The following is a 23,873-nucleotide window of genomic DNA, read 5'->3' on the forward strand; positions in this document are numbered from 1 at the left end:
CCCTCCATCCAATTACGTCAGTAATTACTTGTCATAGCCACTTTCATTCTGTTTAGCTGCCTTATTCTTATCGCTTTGGAGAATTGGTTTGGGGAGAACATGATGTACAATGTATTATAAGTGGTAACTTGACCAAAGGGAGGGCAAATGAGATCTCTGAGATGCATGCAACCAGCCTAGTTATTGCAAGGGAAGTGATGCAGGTGTAGGTGACGCCACTTGGTGGTGCTCTTGCACCACAGTTTGGCCGCAGCTGGAAGGTGCTCACACTTACTTGTAATGAGAGGTGCACTGAAATCTTTCCAGAAGCTCATGCACGTCTTTTGTTTTTGCTCATATGTAGAGAGAATGGAGTTTATCTGCTCACTGTGTTTTGAAAACAGGGAGTTGCGTTGGCCGACAGCAAAAAATAATAATGTACTGGAAAAAATAAAGCTGTAAAATGGACCAAATAATAATCAATAGTGGACAAGAAACAAAACCATTTCCTGTTGCTGTTCACAGGTTATGTCAACTCAGTTTGTGATTTTGCTTGACTTAGCCTCTCTTTTTTGCAGTCCACAAAAATTCTTGTTCTGGCTCGTGAGGCGTCCTTGGTGTCTGGCAGAGGAGCCGACAGAGAGGATGCGAAGCAGACAGAAATGCAACCTCGAACAGCTGTCCCCTTGCCGTGGAGAGCGGAAGAGTGTTCTCCTTTGGGGCCCCATTCCCTGTAAAACCTCTGCTGGGGGCCCAAATGCTAAATCAGTATGGATAGTTCAATGGAAAAGGAAGAAAAAAGCAGTGCATTTCATCTTTATTGCAGTGGCTCCATCACTCTCTCTCTTTCCTCCTCCCTGCTTCACGTTGGTGTGGCGAGGGTGGCACCAGCAGACTGGCATCTGTATGACCGAGGGGAGTCGCAGCAGGGGGGTGGCTCACCAATCGTTCTGTAAGATTGCTCGCTGTTAGCCGGTATTTCCGCTCTGATGCAGGATAAATGGGAAATCAAGTCGCCAGGTGGGCAGCTGTGCCTGCCTGCCTTTAGGGCGATGAGAAGCATAAATATTCATGTCTGTCTTCACTAGCTGTTGGCAGTCCATACTTTTGTTGACATATGGTGGATGGGTTGTTACTTGTTGCAGGGAACTTGGATCCATCAGTGCGTTTGATGGAAGTTGTTTGGACGCAGTCGGCCTGATGAATCTTCTCAGTTTTCATGTTTGCAGCTTGCTTCTTCCTTACTCATTTTGTTCATTGGCTCAATTGCACATTACCAAAATCCCTCGTTGTCATGGCCACCTGCCACATAGCAAAAACACTATCATACAGCAGCAGTGCACCTAGTGGAGGGGTGTGAAGGGCAGTGAGTGGTCCCCTTGTTCACACGTTAGTGCAGTCAAATGCAATATGTTTACAGTATTGAAAACCCTTATGAAGGACGCTACTGTAGATTGAGATCATAAATGTGGGGTTGTTTGTTTAACTCATGCTGTGTCCATCCTGTAGGTGGCGTGTCTTATCCGGGTTCCCACAGAGGTGATCAAACAAAGGGCCCAGGCTTCTCCCTCATCCACCACCTACCACATACTGCAGGGGACACTCAGAGGAGAGGTACAGTCAATGTCACTTCCTGAAAAGATTATTCTGGTTTAATGCAATAGTTCTATATTTGTATCATGGTTTGGTAATAATAGCACTGTCAGGGCAAGAGGTCGTCAGACGATCAAACAAATCTAATACAAAGTACAAAAGTCGGTTGTCTGTTCAGCAAGGCCATGTTCTAAAGGTCGAATTGTGAACACTCTTGCAGAATCTCTCGATAGTTTGTCTTGTACTATGTTCTCTAATTGGTTGTCTGCTTTGGAGAATACTAGAAATTGCAGGAGGGCTCAATCCTCTGAATGCGTGGCGCGTGCTAACTCATCTGGTAGCGTGGATGACCGCGCCTCAACTCTAATCCAGCTCGCAGCAGTTACTTTAAATATGTGTCATCTTGAACAATAGAAAATAGAATTATGAATATTAGAGGTTGTAATAATCCAGAATTATTCTGGAATGCTATTTTGCTTTCACATATAATGTATACACTTTTTTCTACTTGGTGATTGGTTTGAATTATTGCAAATTATAAAATAATTGTTTTGTATGCTATGCTTGATTTAAAAAATAATGTTTTCTTATTTTTTTAAAATAAAAACATCAGTTATATGATATGAAATCAACTGTGTGTCTGTGTTTGTAAAACTTTGTTTTCTCTGAGCAGGGTGTCCGAGGCTTGTACAGAGGATTTGGGAGCACAGTTCTCAGAGAGGTAGGATTAATTCACTTTGTTTTGTGTCTGTCATTCACTTGTAATAATGATCACAACCAATACTATCTTTTTTATAGCTGATCACACACATTAGTTTAGTTTCAGTCGACTCTGAGGGACATCTCACAAATTCTAATGAAATCAATTTAATGGGTTTATAGTAAAGACAACAACTTGACTGCTTGATGTCTTTGTAGTGAATTATTTCTGACACAGCTGATGATTATTGAGGGTTCCACCCTTCTGACAGAACACATTTTAATTTCTCTTGCACTTTATTGGAGTTGGAAATATTGATTTACAGTTTTTTTTCTACCACTTTCATCTCATTCAATTACTTGTTGGAGACACTCTCCCTCCTATTGGAAGCACATCTGATTAATTAATGCAATTAGTTGCATTATAAATGCAAAACAAAACAAGGATAAATGAGCACTGGGCTGCACTCACCTTTTTGTAATGAGAACGACGCTGGACTTCTTTGATTCATGATCTTGTGTTTAATTGCACCTGCAGTGCATGATAACGCAAAATAATTGGAGTGAAAGCTGCATTGATCTCGCACTTTTTGCTCCTCCCTTCCATCCTGCTGAGATTCAATGGAAGTAGAAAAGAAAATGGGAAAGACAGACGAAGAGGGAGAAAGAAGTATATGAAGGTGACACTTGTCTTTCAATCCTTTTTTTTTGAGGAGGTGGGAGAAGGTGCAATGTAGTCCCCTCCGCTGTGCTGGCCTGTACTTATTTTCTGCCTCACTAAACTGATGTTATTCACGCAAATTCCATCTGGACAGCCAGGGAAAAAAAGGACAACAAGACACTGTGATTTCTCTGAGGGGCTCTGAATAAATGAATACATTTGGAGGCTGGCGCACGGCCTGTATGCATACTAACACTGGCAGATGAAACGTGGCGGCTGTGGCGGCAGGGATTTGGGGCGCAGGAACGGCAAAGGATGCTCTGCAGTGACGCAGCGACGTGTGTCGAGAAGGTAATTCATTTTCTCTCGGCCTCCTTCACCATATACGTATCTCGCTCTTTTTGGCAAATCGACCCTGTCAGGATAAGTTTGTTTATGTGTTATGGTGTGCCTCCCAAAGCCCCCCTTGGCTTGCCCACTAATTGGAGCCCTCTCTTCATTAGGCATTTCTGCTGTGCATGGTATCACATTCGCGCTACTCTGGAGTTGTGGCAAATTTGGAGATTGCGTTCGCACAGTAGCACCACCAATCGTGATTCATATCATCGCACCGACCATGTTGGATTTTACGCAGCACACCCCTGAGAGGCCCTAACTTTCATTTATAATCTCCATATGTACTATTGACGAATTTTTACTTTTGCTCCACATTAAAGGATGTGAGTAAGATTTAGGTGAAAGGGATCTATTGGCAGAAATTTAATGTAGAATAATCCTCATGATGTTTTCACTAGTTCATTTCATCTAAATTGTATTAATTGTAGTTTTCTTTACCCCAGAAAAGGCCCTTTATATTTAAATACTTTATATTTACATCGAGGGGGTCCTCACTATGGAGGCCGCCATGTTTTTTACATTAGTCCAGACTGGACAAACTAAACACCTTTTACGTTTTTATGACAGCTGAAGTCTACCACAGGTTCTTTTTCATGTTTGGAAGGGGAGGGTGAGGTGAGGGGTGTTCAGCGGCAACATGCAACTTCAACACTAGATATCACTAAATTCTACACACTGTACCTTTAACTGACTACTGTCAGCAAAGTCAGCAGCTTTCAGGTTCCAGCTGGATTGAGCAGGAAATCAGTGAGATTCAGATTTTGGTGAATAAAGTTGTGGTGCTGGGAAAAGGAGTTTTATTCCTTACTGAAAAAATGATGTACATAATCATTAACAATGTTTTGTTTCTACAACTCAAAAGCTCCCAGATATGAGCAGTTAATGTTGTGTGGGTATAAACTTCATTGTATTTATCGTTCAACAATATGTCATCATCTAGTGATGTCTGTTATTTGATCTCCAAAGTTCAAGCTGTCATCGAATTCCTATATTCTCTTTGTGGATTATACCACCTGTCACCACTAGATGGCATGCTTAGATTAGCGCTGCATCACATCCCTACACCTGACTTTTCCCTGTTTCCCCTCCTCACCCCTCTCTTTACTGTATGTTCTCTCCCCACCCCCTCTCTGCTCCCCCACAACACCAATCCAGCTTTTTGACATTTATGAGCTGCAGTCACGACGGTGAAAATAATGACTTTTTTTTTATGGCAAACGCTTAACTTTTCTGATCAAAAGCGCTGTGAGCTGATCTCAGTTTTCATCTAAATTGCTCCAGTTTGAGTTTGAGTAATGAGCCTGAGATGGGCTGTTAGATAGTAATTTATTAAATGCAGTGCGATACGAGGAATGTAAGTGAAGCTGACAGGGTCTGACTCTTTTTGACTCGGGCACCTGGAACATCCTCTGATCGACAAGCATACGGACGGGCTGCACGTCTCTCTCACTCTTTGCTCTTTCACCTACTATGTAGAAGCCACTTTATATGAATCCTCCTTTTTCACACATTGAGGTAGGAAGTGATGAAGAGATAAAGGAACTTCATCGAGCTGGGTAAGAGTGAGAGTGAACCGTTCACTGCTGAGAGGGAAAATGTGTTTCTGGTGTTGCCCTTACCGGCGTTTAATACATATCATTTTTATATGGCAGCCTCTCCCCCCGACAGCTGGAACCTGGCAGTCTGAGGCAGAGAATGTAGCGGCAGGGCTTATGAAACACCTCTCCGTCCAGACTCCTCCCCACCGCACCTCTGCTTCCTCCTTATTCTTCTCCCCTTCAATTCTCAGCTGATCCCTTCTCTGCTTCCTCCATCACGGTTATGGCTGTCAGGAAAAACCTGCTCACCTAGGTATTAACTGGTACCAACAGGTGACATTACATTGACCCAACTGGGGTCTGCAGTTGTGGCCTGTTTTAAAACTGATTTCGAGATTCTACTCTTATAATTTGAGGGTCGCATGGGGAGCTGGAGCCATTCCCAGCTGGTGAGAGGCTGGGTACACCCTGGACCGGTCAGCAGTGTTTCACAGGGCAGACATACATAGACAAAAACTCATTCACACTCACCCCATGGTCAATTTTGAATCTCCACTTAACTGTACCCCAGTCCACTTGACAAAATCCTGGATCTGCCCATTTTTCCAAATACACTGTAAAAGGTAATGGGTGCTTCTTTACATTATGACCCACTCCTTTTTTGTTAAATTTCATGGGAATTGATTGAGTAGTTTTTTGCATAATCCTGCTAACTACTTGTTGTTGTTGTTTCTGTAGCAGCAATAAAATATTACAAGCATTTGCATTATAATGTGCATTCCTGCTCTGAAAAACATGTCAAAATAGATATAAGTTTCTGTAGGTTGACTCATTCATTAATTTACTAATTATTTCAGCACACATCAGTGCACATCTTGATCATAGCAGTGCCCTTGTCTGTCCTACTTCCACTGTGTTTGAGTCCCCTTGTTGTTTAACCTCCTGCTCAGATTGAGTCACACTCAATCCATTTCTAAAAGGTGGACTTCAGCATGTGATTCAGTGTGTTTGTGTGCACGGTATGTGAAATCACAACCCTGTCCATACAAAGCAGTGAGGGAGTTTTGCTTTCTCCGCTGGGATGCAGAGGTTGAAACCGTATCAACAAGCATGCAGCTGAGCAGAGCTGACCCCTCTGTGGCCCTTTTTTCTTTTGGAAAGGAGCCACTTTTCACTGTCTGTGATACAGGTTCAAAAAGGGAGAGGTGAGGGGAATCTCTCATATCCTGCCTCTGCGAGCACTGATCCATGGAGGCTCATGTTTATACACCCTCATATGCCTGAGACAGAGCAGAACAGAGACAGAACAAAAAGAAGGAAGGGTGAAGGGGCAAGGGAAGCAAAAGGTGTTTATTTTCCTCTACATATGTAAAGTCAGGATTTGTGGGACACGTGTGAAGGAGGTTTCCTCTTGCTTTGTGTCAGAGCAGCTGCTGTGAGTTTGTCAGAGCCAGACAGCAAACCCAGTCTTCTGAATTACACCTTCAAAAAGTTTAACAAGGCTGGAATAAATAAAATGGAAAATAACACAAGATTGCATTGGAAAAGGGAAAATATGAAACAGTATTTTGAAAATGAAATATAACACCAGTCAGTGAGATGACGGCTCACTTATATTTTTCCTTTTCTTGTTTAATTTTGGACCATTTATAAGAGCCGTTTTCAATTTCTAGCTGTTTGCATTTACACAGTCATAGAATAAGATTGTTATCAGCCTCTGAAAGCCAGTAGAATAACTGTCTCTGAAATGAAGCTTGGCTCTATTAGTTTCCAGAGAAGAGGAATGTTTGAAGAATGTGAGCTACTGGTGCTACCTTATCTGTTTACACTGATCAATGAGTGGCCTAAGAAGACTGAAGAACCTGTTGACCTCGGCAGATTTGACCCTTGACATGACTTGACCTATAGAAGTGTATGGGCGTGTGTGAGATCTAGGTGTTCTAGGTGTATTGACAGGTGTAGGACATAGTTAGATACATACAGATGTAAAATAGCAGCAGGATAAAGGGGAAGATTGACATTTTGGGAAAATGCCTTATATACTTTTGTCTGAGAATTAGAAGAGAACATTGATACAACTCACTAAGTGTACGGAGCCACTAGCAGCAGCAGCGGGCTAACTTACTTTAGCAAAGAGTGAAAATGGAGAAAACAGCCGCTCTGGCTCAAGGTAACTTATTCACCTGTCAATACATTTAAAGCTTGCTAGTTAACATGTTGTGTATGTACCTGCTGAACACAAACTTTTCAAGTTTAAAAATTACAATTACAGAACCCAAAAATGGGTTTAAAGAAAATAAATATCAACAGAAGGTCTCTGAGTAAAGTGTTGGCTTTAATGGTCATTGGTGTTGCAGATGTCTAGACTCCACTGTAGGGATGTAACACAATTCTTCTAAAAATAGATTTCCTCATTACATGCTTTGAAGATGGTGGTACTGTCAGACACATCAGGTTCAATGGTTTGAGATCTGGTGACAGTTGAAGATCAGAACACATGATTCACAACATTGCTCTATATACCTTCATAACTCATCTTTACTTTGCTTGTCCCTGCGTGGACCTGAAACTTAATTGATTAGTTGATAGGAACACAAAATAATCAGCAACAATTTTAGCAATCAATTTATACGTCTCTTTGAACTGGGGTTTGAGATTTGAGCCTGTAACATTTCCCGGTGTTGTGTAACTCTGCCGACCACTAAGCTAGTTTACAAGGACAAGCAGTTGGCTCTTTTTTAAGACTGGGCTGTGGTCATTTTGTAGCATGAAGAGTCCATGATCACCAAGGGGAGAACTAGAGAGGAGGATGGTAATAGCTTGTTTGGGGGCTTACATTGAGCCTCACTTTCAGCAGCTAGCTCAAACTGATCCCCATCGAGCAGCCAACCAAAATAGCGTGCGTTGTTGTTTCGTCGTTATGGTTGGTCTGAAGTAAAGCATCCTGGAGATGGGCGGCTTAGCAGCTCTCAACAAGAAAAGGAAGAAGGCAAACAGGTGCAGCAGCTGATCTGAGAGAGTCTCACCATGCTGCTATGCATGAGCCCTTTAATACACCTGTTCCTTCAGTTATTTGATAAGATCTGCCAAGTGCCTGCCAGCCAAACGAATGGGGGAAACTGATAAAATCAATCTACCTCACACCTTTTAGCTTCAAATGTCTTGCTATGCTCTTTAAATGCATTATTATTAAGCTCATTATCCCAGTGAAATACTGAAAAACATATTTGTGATTTTAAAAAGGCAATTTATTACTTTTTTCAAAGTTCATTTCAAACCCAGACTATAGAGGGGACATAGCCTGATGTGTTTATTCGTACTGTGAGGTAACCGTTTTCACATCTGTGATGAATCTGTCTACCTGCTTGAGAAGGATATGAGCCTTGTACACCATCCCTGTTTGAGTTGTTTGCAGGTCGTGCTGACCCTCATTAAAAGAGCATTGGCCGCCTTCAGCCACAGAAAACAATTTATCTTTGTCACTCGATGATCTCTATCACTTTACCACACGTGTCACTCCGGGGATTAATGGTTTACTCCCACCGTTACTGTGGATAACGGATGGAGGCGCTCCTATTCACAGTGGCTGCATGCTGCACCTGTCATTCACATTAGTGTAGTCGAAGTCAATACAATCGTATCTTTACATTTTTTTTTTTATCCATGCTGGCCGGTGCTTCCAGAGCCTTGCATCCCCCTCATATATTCAGCCCCATTGGGGTGCACGTTGGCGAGACTCAGGCTGCAAATCTGGCTAAACATCAGTAACCTTCCTTAGATCAACATGTGGTCTTATTGATGAGTTCTACAGTTGGATAGGCTTAAGGAGGGAGCTGCCATGCTGTCAGACCCCCACGTGTGTTTCCTGATCCTTGCAGATTTGGCTGGAGGGACAGTGCTGGGCTCTGTGTTTCCCTGTTGAGGATGATGCATTGGAAGCCTGTGCCACTGAGACTCATGGATCACACACTTAAGTATGTTTGTCCCCACTGAGCTCTTCAATCCACTCAAAAATCCATCATTCTGGATATAATTCGTAATGCAGGGATTCTCTGTGAATCTGTGTGCGGATTATCAGCTGCCAGACATTTCTGTGGGTAAAAGACAGCTGTTTTTGACAGCTATAATTGTTGTTATGCCTTTCCCCTCCACTTAATCGAGTCCTTGTGTGTGTTTGCAAATTGAGGTGTTTTCAGATAAAGTCTGGAGAATTGGCTGCTTACTGGTACTTTGCCTTTCACACATGCAAAAAGGAGTGGGAGTTTCTCTGCACAGACACGTTCACAACAAGTCCTCGGCATTATTCCGGCAAGAGGTGGAGCAGCAGGCAGAGACAGGAAGTGATGTATTAAGTCCGCTGCGTAGATCACGTAATTTTCTTGACAACACACAGACATCGGTGTCAGCTCTTATCACCACAAACACTCTTGACATCTTGGTCGGTATCATCTACGCATGTCACTGCTATTTCAGCAGGAGATATTTGTTTTCTTCATTTTCTTTTTTTTTGTGTGTGTGTCTGTTGCGTGTTAAAAGCATCGTCAACATCCCCACTCGCTGGCAGTGAATCCAGCGGGGATCCCCTGCTGTGTTCACACATTGGATCTCCTGGATTTGTACGGATAAATTAGGAGGCCAGGCAGAGAAAGTCTGCTGGCACTGCGAAGCTTCTCACTCGGACATGTGCGTTCACACATGCACTTCCGCCAGAAAAGTAAATGCGGAGGATCTGCTGAGTACAGTGCATGTTTGAAAGCAGGTTTGGGGATAACAGCTGTGTCCCCAAGTGGGAAAAATCTGATTAGTGGTCAGTGGGTTGAATTATGGTTAGGAGACAAAATTCATGATTCGAAAAAAATTGTTCTGGCTCGGGGTTTTATCTCGATGATAGTTTTTGCTTAGGTTGTGGTTAGGTGCATGGTGGTTATGGTCAAGTCTCCTGGAAATAAATGTAAATCAATGTTAAGTCCCTAAAAGTGACGGATAGCAACGTGTATGTTTATGTGTGTGTGCGGTATGCACAGTGGCCATGTTAATGTGTGTGTTTCTCAGGGACTCTGGGCTATGTTTGATAGTTCCCACAACTTCATGCATGTTTGTCTCAACCCAAGCAGAAAACTTTTGGTGCTTCACATGTGTTTCTAATTGCACACAGTCCCGTCAGCCTGGCGAGGGACTGAGGGAATGAGGGAGGGGCGGTGAGAGTTGGTTTTAGTGATGGGGGAGTAGGTCTGGGGGGAAGGGAAAAGGGACAGCAGTAGTTTGGATGTCATGTCGAAGGAATTAAGTGTCAAGACTATGCTCCTGTATCCTGGAATGTGTCGTCAGCACACCAGATTGAGAGTGATGCATTACTCCCCTGATGCAGTCCTCGCAATGCAGATTCAGTTTAAATTGGGCACCTGTTCCACTTGGGTTTAGCAGACGTTTAAGTGACATAATACCTTAACTGCCCAATTACAAGACAGCCCATCTTAGTCAATCAGCCCATTCTGAAGCCACTGAACGAAATCCTTGCATGAATGAATTCTTCTGTCACAAGTAAAGAGCAATTTTCTTGTCATACCAACCACTCGAAGTGCATTAAGGCTCATTTATGCTGCCTTTTCTGTACAAAAAGAGATATGTCTATTTCAGATGGCGAAACAGTCGCCGTCCACACACGTTCAATCAATACATCCACTAGACGGCAGCACAGAGTTTCTAACAGCAAACATGGGAACGGTGGAGAAGGTTGTGATAATGCATTGCTTAATCCGTTTATGTCCCTTTACACTGTAAGTCACATTTACGCATTCACACACACATTCATACGTCACTTCTATGTTCTGTGCTTCTCGACATACGCTGGTACACCTGGTACTTTTTTCCCAAGGACACTTAGACATTCGGGCTGGAGGAGCCAGAGATAGAACTGACCAGCCACAGCCGTCCAATTTAAAGTAACTCTAACATCTTATTTTCACTTTATCCTGAACTGACAGGAGACAGTGAGAGTTAAGGGAGTGGAAGGAGGATAAATCAGTGCAGTGCAATAGCCAGACACAGGGAAGCACCCAGTAATTAGAGGTTAACCTAACTGTTTTTACAGCACCACTGCACTTTCATGAGCGGCAACAATGCACATCCTTCTCCCTCTCTTCACCCTCCTCTCCCAAACCAGTCTCTTGTGAGTTGAGATGACTTTCTGAATGTCCAGTAAATCATTTTAGACTCAGACTCTGTGGTGGATTTTTCAATTGCATTACGATTACTGTTATTGTACTCTGCGGGCTTTTCTGTTGCATAAGTGCTCATTTTTTCTCCAGACACATGAGATAAAGCACCTGCCCCCAAGCCCCTTACACAGCCAGCTGTATGCCCGCCCCTGCTCTCCTTAGCCACAATCATCGTCTTGCTGGCAGCAGCGCGTACGACTCAAAAGCATCTGGAACAAACCGCCTGAATGTCAAGGGTCAAGCTGTGATGTCACTGTTTAATGTTCAGTGGAAAAAATGAAATATAAAAGTGTCGCGCTGCACCACAAGCATTTACCTCACTCACCCCAGCAGAGGTTATGAGTTCAAACCAATCCATAATTCAACACTCATCTGCATTCTTGGCAAACTGCAGCTGTTCTTTATTTGAGCTGGGGAGGGTTTAGTTTAATATTTGAGCCTAATATCCAAAAATAATAATAACAATGACAGACTGATCATTTTTATTAGCATTTGGTGGCAACAATGAGGTTTTTATCAACAGAAAGATGATTGTTGGTGATCCCAGGACCTTTCATTTAGTTCCAACAGGAAGTTAACAGTTTTATTGATTGGGCTGATAAACATTCAATTTATTAATAAGATGAGCCCTTTGCACATTTCAAGAAAAACAACTTGACCCCTGCTATTAATTTAATCGTGTGTGTGTGTGTGTGTGTGTGTGTGTGTGTGTGTGTGTGTGTGTGTGTGTGTGTGTGTGTGTGTGTGTGTGTGTGTGTGTGTGTGTGTGTGTGTGTGTGTGTGTGTGTGTGTGTGTGTGTGTAAGAAACAAGGGTGCGTGTGCACACTGCTCTGCCATATGTTTTTAGACCAAATAATGAATTTGCTCAAAACTAATGATAATTTCTGAATAATAAACCATTTATTTCATGGCACCTTACTAAAAACCCAAACACATTATAAAACATAATATACAAACACAAGAATATATAGAAGAAAAACCGAATGTTTCAAATGAATTCAGAAGCCATCTTACAACACATCATGGACACACACACACACATTAGCAGCTAATCTATGCTGACAAGGTGAGCTGCAACATTTAATTTTAGACTCTGACAAAAATATACAGCCCATGGTTGAGTGTGGTCCACCATTGTTTCCTGGTTTGGTTGGTTAGTGCTGGTTTGGTGTTGGTTATCCCAGCTTCTTTTTTTGAAGCTGGCTATGTCAACTTTTGACTTTCATGCCAGCGTTTCAGTAAAGCACTGTTGTTGATTTACTGTCGGAAAATGCTTCATAATGCTTCCTCAGTGTCTATGTTCCTCTCAGTTTGTCTGTGCACTTGTATCCACACAATAAATCATCAACACTGAAACTTATTCCACTCTCTTGGTTAGCATTGTTGGCATCATTCAGCTGATTGTTTTGTTGAGAATCTTACTATCGGGAAGTATTTGTTAAAATAGAGATTATATTGAAAGTTGTGTGCATTTCCCTTTAATCTCCAGCTTTGGTCCATCAGTGCATGTAAGAAACTAAGAGTCGCGCTGCTCTGTAGCCTCTATGGTAAACATTCAGCTGTGTTGTTGGGAGAACTGTGCTGGATCACAGCCGTCGTCTCCCGTGCTACACACACGTCAACTTTAACACATTTTCTCTCAGTCCTCTCTCCCACGTCTGACTGGCAGCCTGAGCCACATCCTCAGGCAGCCATACATCTCACTTCCTGTCAGCAGCTAATTGGTTGACCCTCGGGGCATTCTGTGTCACACCACACCACCATTCATTGGATAATATGCACTCTGCCATTGATGTCATCCGCCGGTGGCTATGACAGTTACAAACTGCTGTTTTTAACAACTGGGGAAAAATGGTAGGATTTTTTTTGCATGCAATTAGCTGTTGTTAGCATGCAGACAAATGGCATTTAGATGGTGTTAGATCTGCCTGGGTTTTTGTGCATTTTATTAAAATCTTACATCACGTGGATCTTTCCTCTTCACTAGCATTGGCCCACGCTCAAAGGCTGGGGAGAAGCAGAAGCATCAGGTGTCTGTTCATGACGGAGCTTGTGTGTTTTCCCTCTGCACTTTTGCCTGATTTCTTTTGCCGTATCATGTTTCCATTTTAAAGCAAAAAGCTGCACACAGGTGGGAGGCAGAAAAAATTACAAGCACAACATAAATATTATTCAGAATTTCTGGGAAGCATATCTCTCATGTCCATGGAATTGCTCAGTTGAATCTTTGCCAGCACGCTGCTCTTCCACCCCCCTCCTTCTTTTCCTTTGCTTCCTCTGCCCCCCTAGCTCAGAACAAGTCTTAATTTGTCAGGAATATTACTGCCCTGTGCCGACATCACACAGGCTGTTGCAGCTTATGGGGACCGGGGCCAGCAAAAATTTGATTGGCTCTTGTGAGAAGTGCCGGTGCTGAAACCTCTTGGCTTGTTTAAACACACACACACACACACACACACACACACACACACACACACACACACACACACACACACACACACAGACACACACACACACACTGTGCCGCCCTTGGCATTCAATACTGTCAGGTAGAATTCTTCAGCAAGTGCAGTCACACTCATTCTCGTTTCTACAGCGCCAGGGAGTTGGAAAGGTTGGGATGAGTGATTGCTCGTCGCTTAAGGCTGAACACTCCACATAGTTACGCAGTATGCACCTAAAAGGGACATGCTGGAGGATGCACACAACTGTGCGGCCTCCAACACACAACCTAATCTGTGACAAATTTAGGTTTTGAGGAACTGCACTGAGCACATGGGTGAGTTATGCTTTGTATGTGATATGGGTTTAGTTTGGATAAGCATTTGATTTGTGTGAAGTCTACCTCAGAGGTGTGGGTGTGTGTGTGTGTGTGTGTGGGTGTGTGGGTGGGTGGGGATCTGTTTTTGGTAATAGCGAGAGCAGGCCTTAGCTTCCACTAACCATCTCTATACAACCACCAAGAGAACAGTAATCCAACCCTCTCTCTCTCTCACCCCCGGTACTCTCAGTTTCCCCTCCCGTCCTCCCTCTCGTTCTCCCCCAGGCCTCTCTTATGAAGTGAGAGGCCAAACACAGGCCCAGAGTGCCGGATCAGGCTGCTTCTATCGATTGACTTTATTTATGTGTTTGTTTATTTATTTAAAAGGGCCTGAACTGCTCTGTCCCTGAGGTGTACTTATAGCTGCCACACACTGGACTGTATCATACAAATTCCTCCTGTGCTCTCATGTTTATCCAGGGCTTTTGCAGCATCACTGTCAGGTGTAACGTGCGTCTGCACTGCAGTAACTAGGTGTGACATGAGTCCACGTACGCATGCACGACTTGGGTCTGGTGTTTACTAACATAACATAGGTAGAGCTGCTCATAATGACGAAAACTAATTAACACTCTGTATGATGTGGAAACAGGGACCATATTAGGCTAATACAACCTAATATGATGATATATCTTCAACAGACAACTATAAGTTAAAGAGATGTAACTTTATGGGTGGTAGCAGAATCATGCAAGCAAGCACATGGCAAAGAGTGTAAAAACTTTTCTTGGGTTGTTGATGAGACTGTGGCCGAACTAATAATATATATGAATGAAAAAATCACCTATGACAGAGGTATGCACTCTCAATGTGCCCCTCTAGTTTAGAATGTTTGCCATATCCTGAGAAAAATCACAATAAAAAACATGTTAAAATGTTGAAATTATATTCAAGACCAGCTGTTGTTATTTTAGGGACAATGAGTGCATCCCCCACTCAGCATTTACTCAGAGCTCAGGGTATTTCAACATGCATCCTTATCGCACATCTGTCATACTTCATTAGAGTAGCACTAACCAGCAATGTGCCCCTGTGTGTGTGTGTGTGTGTGTGAATGTGTGTATTTGCTTGTGTTGACTCACTTGCTGTGCCGTTTTTTTTTTATTGTCCCTCAGCTGACAAACAGGTCTGGTTTCTTCCTGCTCAGTGATCCTCTTAAGACTGAAGTTAAACACTTGGCAGAGTAACACATAGACGTGGCCAACACCACCTGCCTCTCTGACATGATTAATGACTTTATCAACTTTCAAAATATTAAAATTTGATCTGTGTCTGTTTGTTATCAGCGTGTCACCACAGTCAGTTCCTCGTCATTCTTCTGTGACACGCAGCAGGAGGAATGTGGGTGTGTCTAAATGTGCGTGCGTGCGTGCGTGCGTGCGTTGGCCTTCTTATGGGCCATAGCGATTCCTCACTTAGAAAAAGGCTGCTGTTGATCAGTTCACCGTCTCACTTACATCTGCTTTCTCTTAAAAGCTCCTCTCCTCTCGCTCTCCCTTTATCTCCTCTTGATCCGCTCCTCTCCCTCTTTCTCCTCTCCTTTGCTCTCTTCTCACTCTCCTCTCAATCCGCTCCTCTTCCTCTCCTCTTTCTCCTCTCCTCTCCTCTCATGCTCCTCTCCTCTCCTCTTTTTAACCTGGATGTGTGTGAGACACTGTTGAACTTGTCTGCTTTTCATATTCTACTCTCTTCATCCTCATCATGCGTCCCTCTTGCTTCCATGAAAAATAAGAATACAATTTTTGTCTGACTCTCAGAAGACAGATTTAGACATTTCAACCAGTATTCAGATGTCCAAGTCGTAGTTTTCTTTTATTAAATTTCATTGTCAGAGCTAGAAAATTCTGGGATTGTGATGCAGTTTGAAAAAGCTGTGGACCAAAAAAACACTGGACCGTAAATATGCTGTTTTAATCTCAACCTAAAGTCTTTAGTGAGTCACATTATTAAAACTGACTACTTAAACGTTTGAAAGAAGCCATTTATTCTGGAAGAATTAAAACTGAGAGAGTACATATGGTCCCATTTGACATGGTACGTTTGGTAAATTCCACATCCACAGGTTTCAGAGGTTTTGCCAAATGGATTTGGAATGGTCACTCGGTATCAAGTGCTAACAGAGGATCCAGCAGACTGCTCTGGCTCATGAATCATTTGCTGTTTTGCTCATTTGCTCCACATCTGGTGGCAAGAACGTAGCTGAAAGAGTGTGTTGTTGGGTTCAAGATTGCACCACAGTGTCTTGACTGTCTTGAGTTAAAGTCGTGGTTTCACAATACTGTTATTTGTGTCTGGGATTTCATAACATAAAAATGTGTGAGGCTGTACGTTACTGTCATTTAACAGTCATCTGGCATATTTGAACATATAATGTGTTTAACATATTGCATATATGCGATTCATGCAAGTTCTGATAAAGTTTCAGTAACATGGGAGCCCCTGCATGTGGGCTTATGTGAAGGAATCAACTAATTGAAGTCCTGTTTTTTTCCACAAGACTTCCATTTAAACCAAGATGAGAATTACCAGCACGACTGCAGTGTAACCAATCTGATAACTTCTAAAAACAAATGTTTGTGAAGAAATGAATGAATGAGAGTCTAACTGTGAGATCATCTTATTTTTTACTCACTTGCCAGAGTTCAGATCAACATATGCATGGCTGTAGAGATGGCAGTGTCAGTCGATGACGGCAGTAAAGTCTTTAGCCTCTATTTTGACATCATAAGAGCGTAGTAAGCAGCGCAGTGTCCGTATCCACTCGAATCTTCGATCAAGAGTTGGAGGCAGGTTTCAGAAAAGTGTTACATAGTCTACCAATTAATCACAAATTTGTTTTGGGCATAACTATATTAAGAAAGAGTGCTTCTCTACAGAGGAAACCAGTATGTTTGTAGGCCTCATGATAACAATGTGTGAACAATGCATCTGATCACACCTCAGTTCAGACAAACACACCCATGGGCACAAGTGCATTTGCTATTAAAGTAGCGTGGGCACCTGATGAGACAATAAAAACTGAAAGTCTGAAAACTTTAATAGAACAACTAAATTTGGTTGTATTTGTTTCGTGCTTTGTTAGTTGGCAGCATTACTCAATAACTACTTGATGCATGAAACTTGGTGAAAGAATGTGGTGTATGTCAGGAAAAAACCTATTAAATGTTAGGGATCTGCGTCATGGGGCCGACCCAGGATTTTTTTTTCTCTTTCTTCAATATTCTGAGATGGGACATTTTTAAATGTTTTTAAATTTAAACTTTATTTAGTGAATTTAGATGTGGTTCATCAGGCCAGTGTTGGGCCTTGGCAGAGGTACACTTTCTGAGTGCCATTAGTAAGGTTTATTGTTACACTGCAAAATATATAGCCTCAATTACATTTCTTTGTCATGATTTAATAGGGGTCAGGGTTTGTACAACATGTTGCAGTGAACCTTCACACCTTAAGGGTATAGCTAATTAAATTAAGTCTGCACATAAAGGGTGGTGTAATAAGCTGTTGCTTTTTTATTTTTGTTACCCTTTGATTTATTTGTGAAGATTAAATATAGGGAACAAACAGAATGAAGGAATGAGAAGATCTTTGGAATCAATCACTTTTTTTAATAATTTATATCAGTTGATATAAAACAAAACACTTTGTGTTGTGTTTAAGATGGAGCCCAGAGTCTTGTTTGTCTGTTGTTCGTTATTGTTAAGTGTGTAATGTTGAAGCGAAGGTGCTGTTTATTAGCAGTTAAGAGTTTACATCAGAGATTGACCAGATGTGGTCCAGTTGTTGCTGATATTAACAAACACCTGTCAGCATCTGCTGTGTTGTTGCTTTAAAGGTCCAAACTAACATCATGTCATCTTAATGAAACTGCATTATAATAAATATTTGACATGCTGAGAAACATTATCACAATTTGTTGGAAAGCAACTGAGTTCTGGTTTTGTGGAGTAATTTCACTTTAGCAGTTGATAGATGTTTTTAAGTAGAGAAGCTATGAACAGGGGTGAGGTTTTTTTTTTTTTTGAAAGGCACCTCTTGGAAAAGATGAGTAATGTTTCTCATCCGTTCCTTTGGCATCCATACATTTGTCTGCTTGTCTCCCCGTTTTAATATCCATCTCCCTTACTCTCCCTCTAAGTTCTCATCAGTATGCAGAGGCTGCAGTCTGACCTATTAAAAGTCATTTGTCAAATTGCAGCCAACTGGCTTGCCTGCAATCAGGCTCAATGTGAATATATTTTGACATGTGTTTTTCCTGCCCTCCGCTGAGCGCCTAAGGACCTGTGACAGCTCGGAGCCTCTCTGAATACTAATAAAGTTAGCGCTAATACAGCTGGCAAAGATGCATGTACACACACACACACACACAGACACACACACACACACACACAGAAACTTAAGTACTGTCAGCAGAATTACACAGCAGACGCAATCGCCATATTCTTATTATATCATACCTGACAGTCGCAGCAAGTGGCACTGTCACATATGATCATTTACAATACGTGTCAGCCTGCAAACATTTAATGGAGCTCTTCAGACACACACACACACACACACACACACACACACACACACAGTGGAAAAATTATTATGCACAACAAAATTTACAAAAAATGTAAGAACACACCTGCAGTGTAGCAGGTACGGACCTGCTACACTGCAGGTGTGTTCTTACATTTTGTGAGAGCTGATCATGAGTTTCCCAGTAGGGGCGTCCTGTCCCCTAGAGGCCAGTGAGGCTGGGTGACACAGATGTTTGTGAGCTGTGCAGATGCTGCAGAGCTCCTGGAACATGGTTTTCATACTGTTGCCAAGAAGTAGATCCATAGCTTTGCAGGATTTAAATAAAACTGTGCCTATAGCTGTAATCTTAGAGGTGACTCTTGTGAGCAGCAAGACATGAGGGGAGAGAAGCTAGATAATTTGATTTAAGCTGCTTTTTGACATGCACTGAACTCAGGACATTTTTCGTGAAACTTTCTGGAGGGGCTGGGAGTGCAAATATGTGAGCAAGTTGTCATTGTCATTTTCCTGCCACCCCCCTAGTAAAATGCCTGTAAATGTCCAAGGAAACCCAAGTGAGAATTCAGCTTGAAAATGTCCAGAAGATTCACAGCACTCAAGTTGGCGTGTTGATGGCGTTTCTAAAATGCAAAACTGTCAGAATACAAACATCTCAGGATAAAATACAGAGGCAAGATTCTAGACTTTTTTTGATGGCACCAGTGTCCATGTACTATAAACAAAAACTTGATTTCTGCTGCATAATATATATACGTCATTTCTTGCCTCCTACAATCTCCTGCTGTGTTCATACACGAAAGTCCAGAAGAAGTCCAGACTGTATTTTTTTGGAGTTCATAATGAAACAGAGGGTCAAAACATTTGTGCGAGTCTGATTGAATCGTTTCAGCTGGGCTGAAGTAAAAGAGTTCAGGAGGAGTACGGATTACGTTTTTCTAACGCAAAAAAATGTCTTAACCTCAAAATAATTTAGCCATAGTTGCATGAAAGTGGTTATTCCTGATTGATGTCATCAATAGTTAAAAAGATCCTGATATGTATAGTTTTTTGAACATTTTAGTCAAGGCCAAAGCAGTTAACCAACTGATTTACCACTTAACTCTGCCAGACTCCCTCTTCCATAAATGTAGAAATGATTACTTAAGCATCTGCTGTATGCGTATATGGTCGTGTTCGCAGCCCCCAACAACATGTTAAATACACTGTGTGTGCAGCGTTCATCTCCCTGGATGTCGTTACAATTCTTTTGCTGCTCATGTGGCCATGAAAGTGTACTGATTGGCATAAGCTGGAGCTGAGCGAGCTTTTAAGGTTTTGGCAGGCGGATGAAAACCTCAGTCATTTTAAAAGGACATAAAAATCAGAGCTGCTCTGCCTTCAGGCCTGTGATTTCTCCTGTTAACGGATCCTCGAAATAACAGCCACATGTTTATTTTGTGTGAAATTAAACACTGAAACAAGGTTAAAACAACCTGATCTTTTATCTATTTGCCTTACCAGTGAACATTCTGATGATAGAATGTGGATTATATGTAAGACAACAATTTCCCAGCATTTTTAAAGGTATTTAGGAAGCACTGTCTGTTTTTTAGAATTCATATTATGACACAGGATTGGGGGGCCGTGATTTCACAGACACATGCACGCACACTCACATACATGCACGCACGCACATACTTATTGGGAGTTGGCATTAAATCCCATTCGTTGTGGACAGCTTAACCAAACATTATCCCTAACCTTAACCATAACCAATTCTTGACTAACCTCAACCTAACAACACTTCACATTTTAGCCCTAATCCTAACCATCACAACTAAATGCCAAACCCTGTCCTAATTCTAACCCTAAGATCAAGTTTAACCCTCAAACAACCCTATGAAAAAGTGAGGACCAGCCAAAATGTCCTGACTACCTAATGTCTATGCTCAAAATGGTCCTCACAAAGATATGCACACGCACACATAGAAATTGGCTTGACTTCCTGGCTGTGAATTGGCCCTGGTAGCTGAGGCATTATACGAGTCAGGGGGATGAGACGCAGTCAGCAGTTAGCACCACGGAGCAGTGGGGATTTATGCTGGCTGGTTTCCTTCATGCCAGGTTGGTGTAGCAGGAACCTGGCTGCCTGTGTGGCTGCGTGCCGTTCTACCATGACGTATACCAGAAGTCTAAATATGCCCTTAACTGTTGTAGCAGACCTCTCTGTAACTCTAGAATATCAAAACCATGCAGTTTGCCCACTGACCCAGCGGTTAAGGAAAGTAAAGTCTTGACTTTAGGTTCAGCATCTGCAACCAGTTACAAGCAGGTGTCCTAAAGCCATTCACCAGACCCCTAAGTGTAGGCCTGCAGCTAACAATGACTTTTCTTGGTTAAATTGATTATATATATTTATAAACCAGCAACATGTGAACATTTGGAGCTGAAACTGTGGCTTGTAATTTTTTATCATTTTTACTCCAAACCTATAAATGATTGTTGAATGAATGCTTGTTTATGGATGAAAGCGCAGTGATATCTGGCTCACTAGTATTTCATATTAAATCAGTTTTTATAAAATGTCAAAATGGTCACTGTGTAGGACATTTACAGTTGCTGAAGGAGCCCACTTTACAATGTGTGATACTATAAAGTATACAGGCCTATGCTTTATAAAGCACTCTTTGTCCCATTGTAAAACTGAAATTCTGCTCACTTGAAAAGTATATAATCTGTTTGTGTTCCACAGATGCATAAAATCTTGAATTGTGGAGAAAGAGTTGAATTCCACTTCACGCTCAGCACAAGTTTGATGAAAAGAGCTTTTATCACACGTCAAATTCACAGATGACAATAATATCTTTTATCCTTGAGCTTCAGTCAAATCACAAACATCTGAAATGATTTCATCAACAACTGATTAAAAAACATCCCTAAAATGTGTTCAAAGGATTTATTGTATCTCAAGATCCATGAAAATAAGTGATAAAATAGGGAAGAGGCAAAGGACTGTTGGTCATCAGCCAATGTGTCTGATCCAAAGTGGACTTTGATTTGAAAAAAAACAACGCACAGTTAATGAAAAACAGGTTTTTCACCAGTTTCAACATTTTTGAGGCAATGATGAAATAATGTAAGAGAAAGTTGACTCACAGTCGCTGCTTTTCCTGAGTCCACTGTGAGGGGCTCACACTTAATGTAAAAACTTTATTTACTCATGTAGTGTGATAATCGTCATGTATTTTTCATTATACATCTTTGTTGTACCAGACAGTGAGTTTTTAATATTTGTTTTCAGCAGGAATGTGGGGATTGAGTGGTGAAAATCTAATGAAAAACAATTCTTTGTGAAAAACACATTGCCCAATAACTGTCATATTTAATTCCTGAGGAACTATAAGATCTTTGATGTTAGAGATCTAGTAACTATAATGACGTTATTAAAATGGCTGAACGTAGAGTTCATTTGCATTACACATCTGTTACATGTTGGGTTCAATTTATCTGTTATTTCTCCTCTTCTAAGTTCATGAAGGTTTAAACACACAAACAATTGAAACTTTAAGATGGAACTTCAAAATAAAAGCACCTCTGAACAGTATAGTTTGCCTATAGACCCTTTCTTATCATCTTGTCCTCTAATGGTAATATTTCATTTTATTGTGGGACAGGAAGGTTGAGAGTGACAGTGTCTCTAGCAGGTGCAAACATGTCACATGTGTTTGTCTCCATGGTTTCCTCACCTCGAAAACAAATGCAAGGCTTGAAGAAACTAAAACCTGCTCACTCCCCAGGGCTGTTTTTAGAAATCTTGCTTGTGTTTTCATTGCAAGTCAGAGCAGTGACACAGGGCTTGCCGTTGTGGTCAAAGTTTCATTCCACTGAGAGGAACACATTGCATGCATTTCTCAGCTCAGTAGAAAAATAAATAGACCTAAGGTTACTTGTGATTGGGAGCGCCACAGAGAAAGAGGGAAAGATGGATCCTTTATGGCTCTACCCATCATCCTTTCTCCTTCACTGAGAGATTCATTCTCATCGTTTACTCTCGTCTCCTCCCGTCACTACGCCAGCATCAGGTTGTGTGTTAAGTTGATGAGTTGTCGCTTGTTAATGTGAAATGAGAAGAAAGTATTTTAGAACTAGAGAGAAAAAAAACTACACTGCAGTGATTTGCTCAGATGTCCTCCAACTTACTTCATTTCATAACTCAGATGAACAAACACAAACACTCCTGTATCCTGCCATATGCCACATCTGGCCATGTTCATTCATGTCACATGTGTGTGTATGTGTGTGTGTGTGTGTGTGTGTGCATCCTCAACCCCCCCAATAAATGGCTTATCAGTTTTAATCAGAACACATCTGGTTTTCAGACATTCAATATCTGTTTAGACACACACACACACACACACACACACACACTGCAGTTTTATCAAACCAAGTCATAAATCACTGGTGGGTTAGTCTTTCCAGATCCTCTGCAGAACACATCTGTCTTTCTCTGTCTTGCTGCAGTGCCACGAAAGGTCCACAGTTACTTTTATAATTGTAACAGCAATACAGGCTGTTACCACAGCAACCTTCTCCTTTTCTCTCCCTCTCTATTTCTTCCTCTCTTTCTTTCTCTCTCTCCCTCTTTCTCCTTGTGTCTGTCAATCTCCCTGGTCGGGGGAAAAGCAGAACACATCATGGCCGTAATAAAAGACAGGTGCGCTTTTGCACTTTGGTTGTTTTTGAAAGCTCACTCTCATCTCGCCACAGTTGGAAAACAGAGGTGTACTCACTCTTCATCATGTAACACCCCATTTTTGTGGGCCTGGATAACAGATCTCCAGTCTGTCAGATAATAAAGATGATCTCTGAGGATTGAGAGAATTTGCTTGTGTCTGTCTGGATGGACCTGATGGATCTTTTTTGTTAACTCCGTGTAAAAGTCTGTTACAAAGCAACAACACTTTCTAGATATTTCCAAAAACATACATTAAATTAGATGTATTTCTTTTTATACTGTGGCCACTGTAAATTCTGTATTGTCATTGGCTGGAATGTGTGGGTACACTTTTAGTAACTGGACACCTATGAGCTTATTTTTCATCTGCTGTCTCAAACACTTAGCTCTTGTCTCTTTACGGCAGGAGATTGGTCAACCGCTTACAGCATGTGTAGGAAATGTCAGCCTCGACTCTCCCTTTAGGGCCCGGTCACACATAAGGAAATATTTCAGAGGCAAACCTTCGTCTCCCCACGAGTGGGGAGGAGATTGAAATTTGCTTCCTGTGGCGAAGCAAATGGCAGCATGGGGTTAAACTTTGGTGAAATTTGACAATATTCGTTTTGCATTCGGACCCTCTCTACGGAGGCCGCCATGTTTTCTATAGTAGTCCAGACTGGACAAACTAAATACCTTTTGAGTTTTTATGACAATTAAAGGCTACCACAGTTTCTTTTTCATGTTTGG

At 41.8% G+C, this 23,873-nt stretch overlaps 1 protein-coding gene across 1 annotated transcript in view; it reads left to right on the forward strand.

The window, feature by feature from the left end:
* slc25a26 (solute carrier family 25 member 26) overlaps positions 1-23,873 on the forward strand; it is a 54,190-nt gene that overhangs the window by 9,529 nt on the left and 20,788 nt on the right. The window contains exons 4-5 of the mRNA XM_020086655.2: positions 1,489-1,593; positions 2,246-2,293. Coding sequence (XP_019942214.2) covers positions 1,489-1,593; positions 2,246-2,293 — 153 coding nt within the window. The remainder of the gene's footprint in view (positions 1-1,488; positions 1,594-2,245; positions 2,294-23,873) is intronic.

Source organism: Paralichthys olivaceus, chromosome 2 (genome assembly GCF_024713975.1).
Source record: "Paralichthys olivaceus isolate ysfri-2021 chromosome 2, ASM2471397v2, whole genome shotgun sequence".
NCBI classification, from domain to species: Eukaryota; Metazoa; Chordata; class Actinopteri; order Pleuronectiformes; family Paralichthyidae; genus Paralichthys; species Paralichthys olivaceus.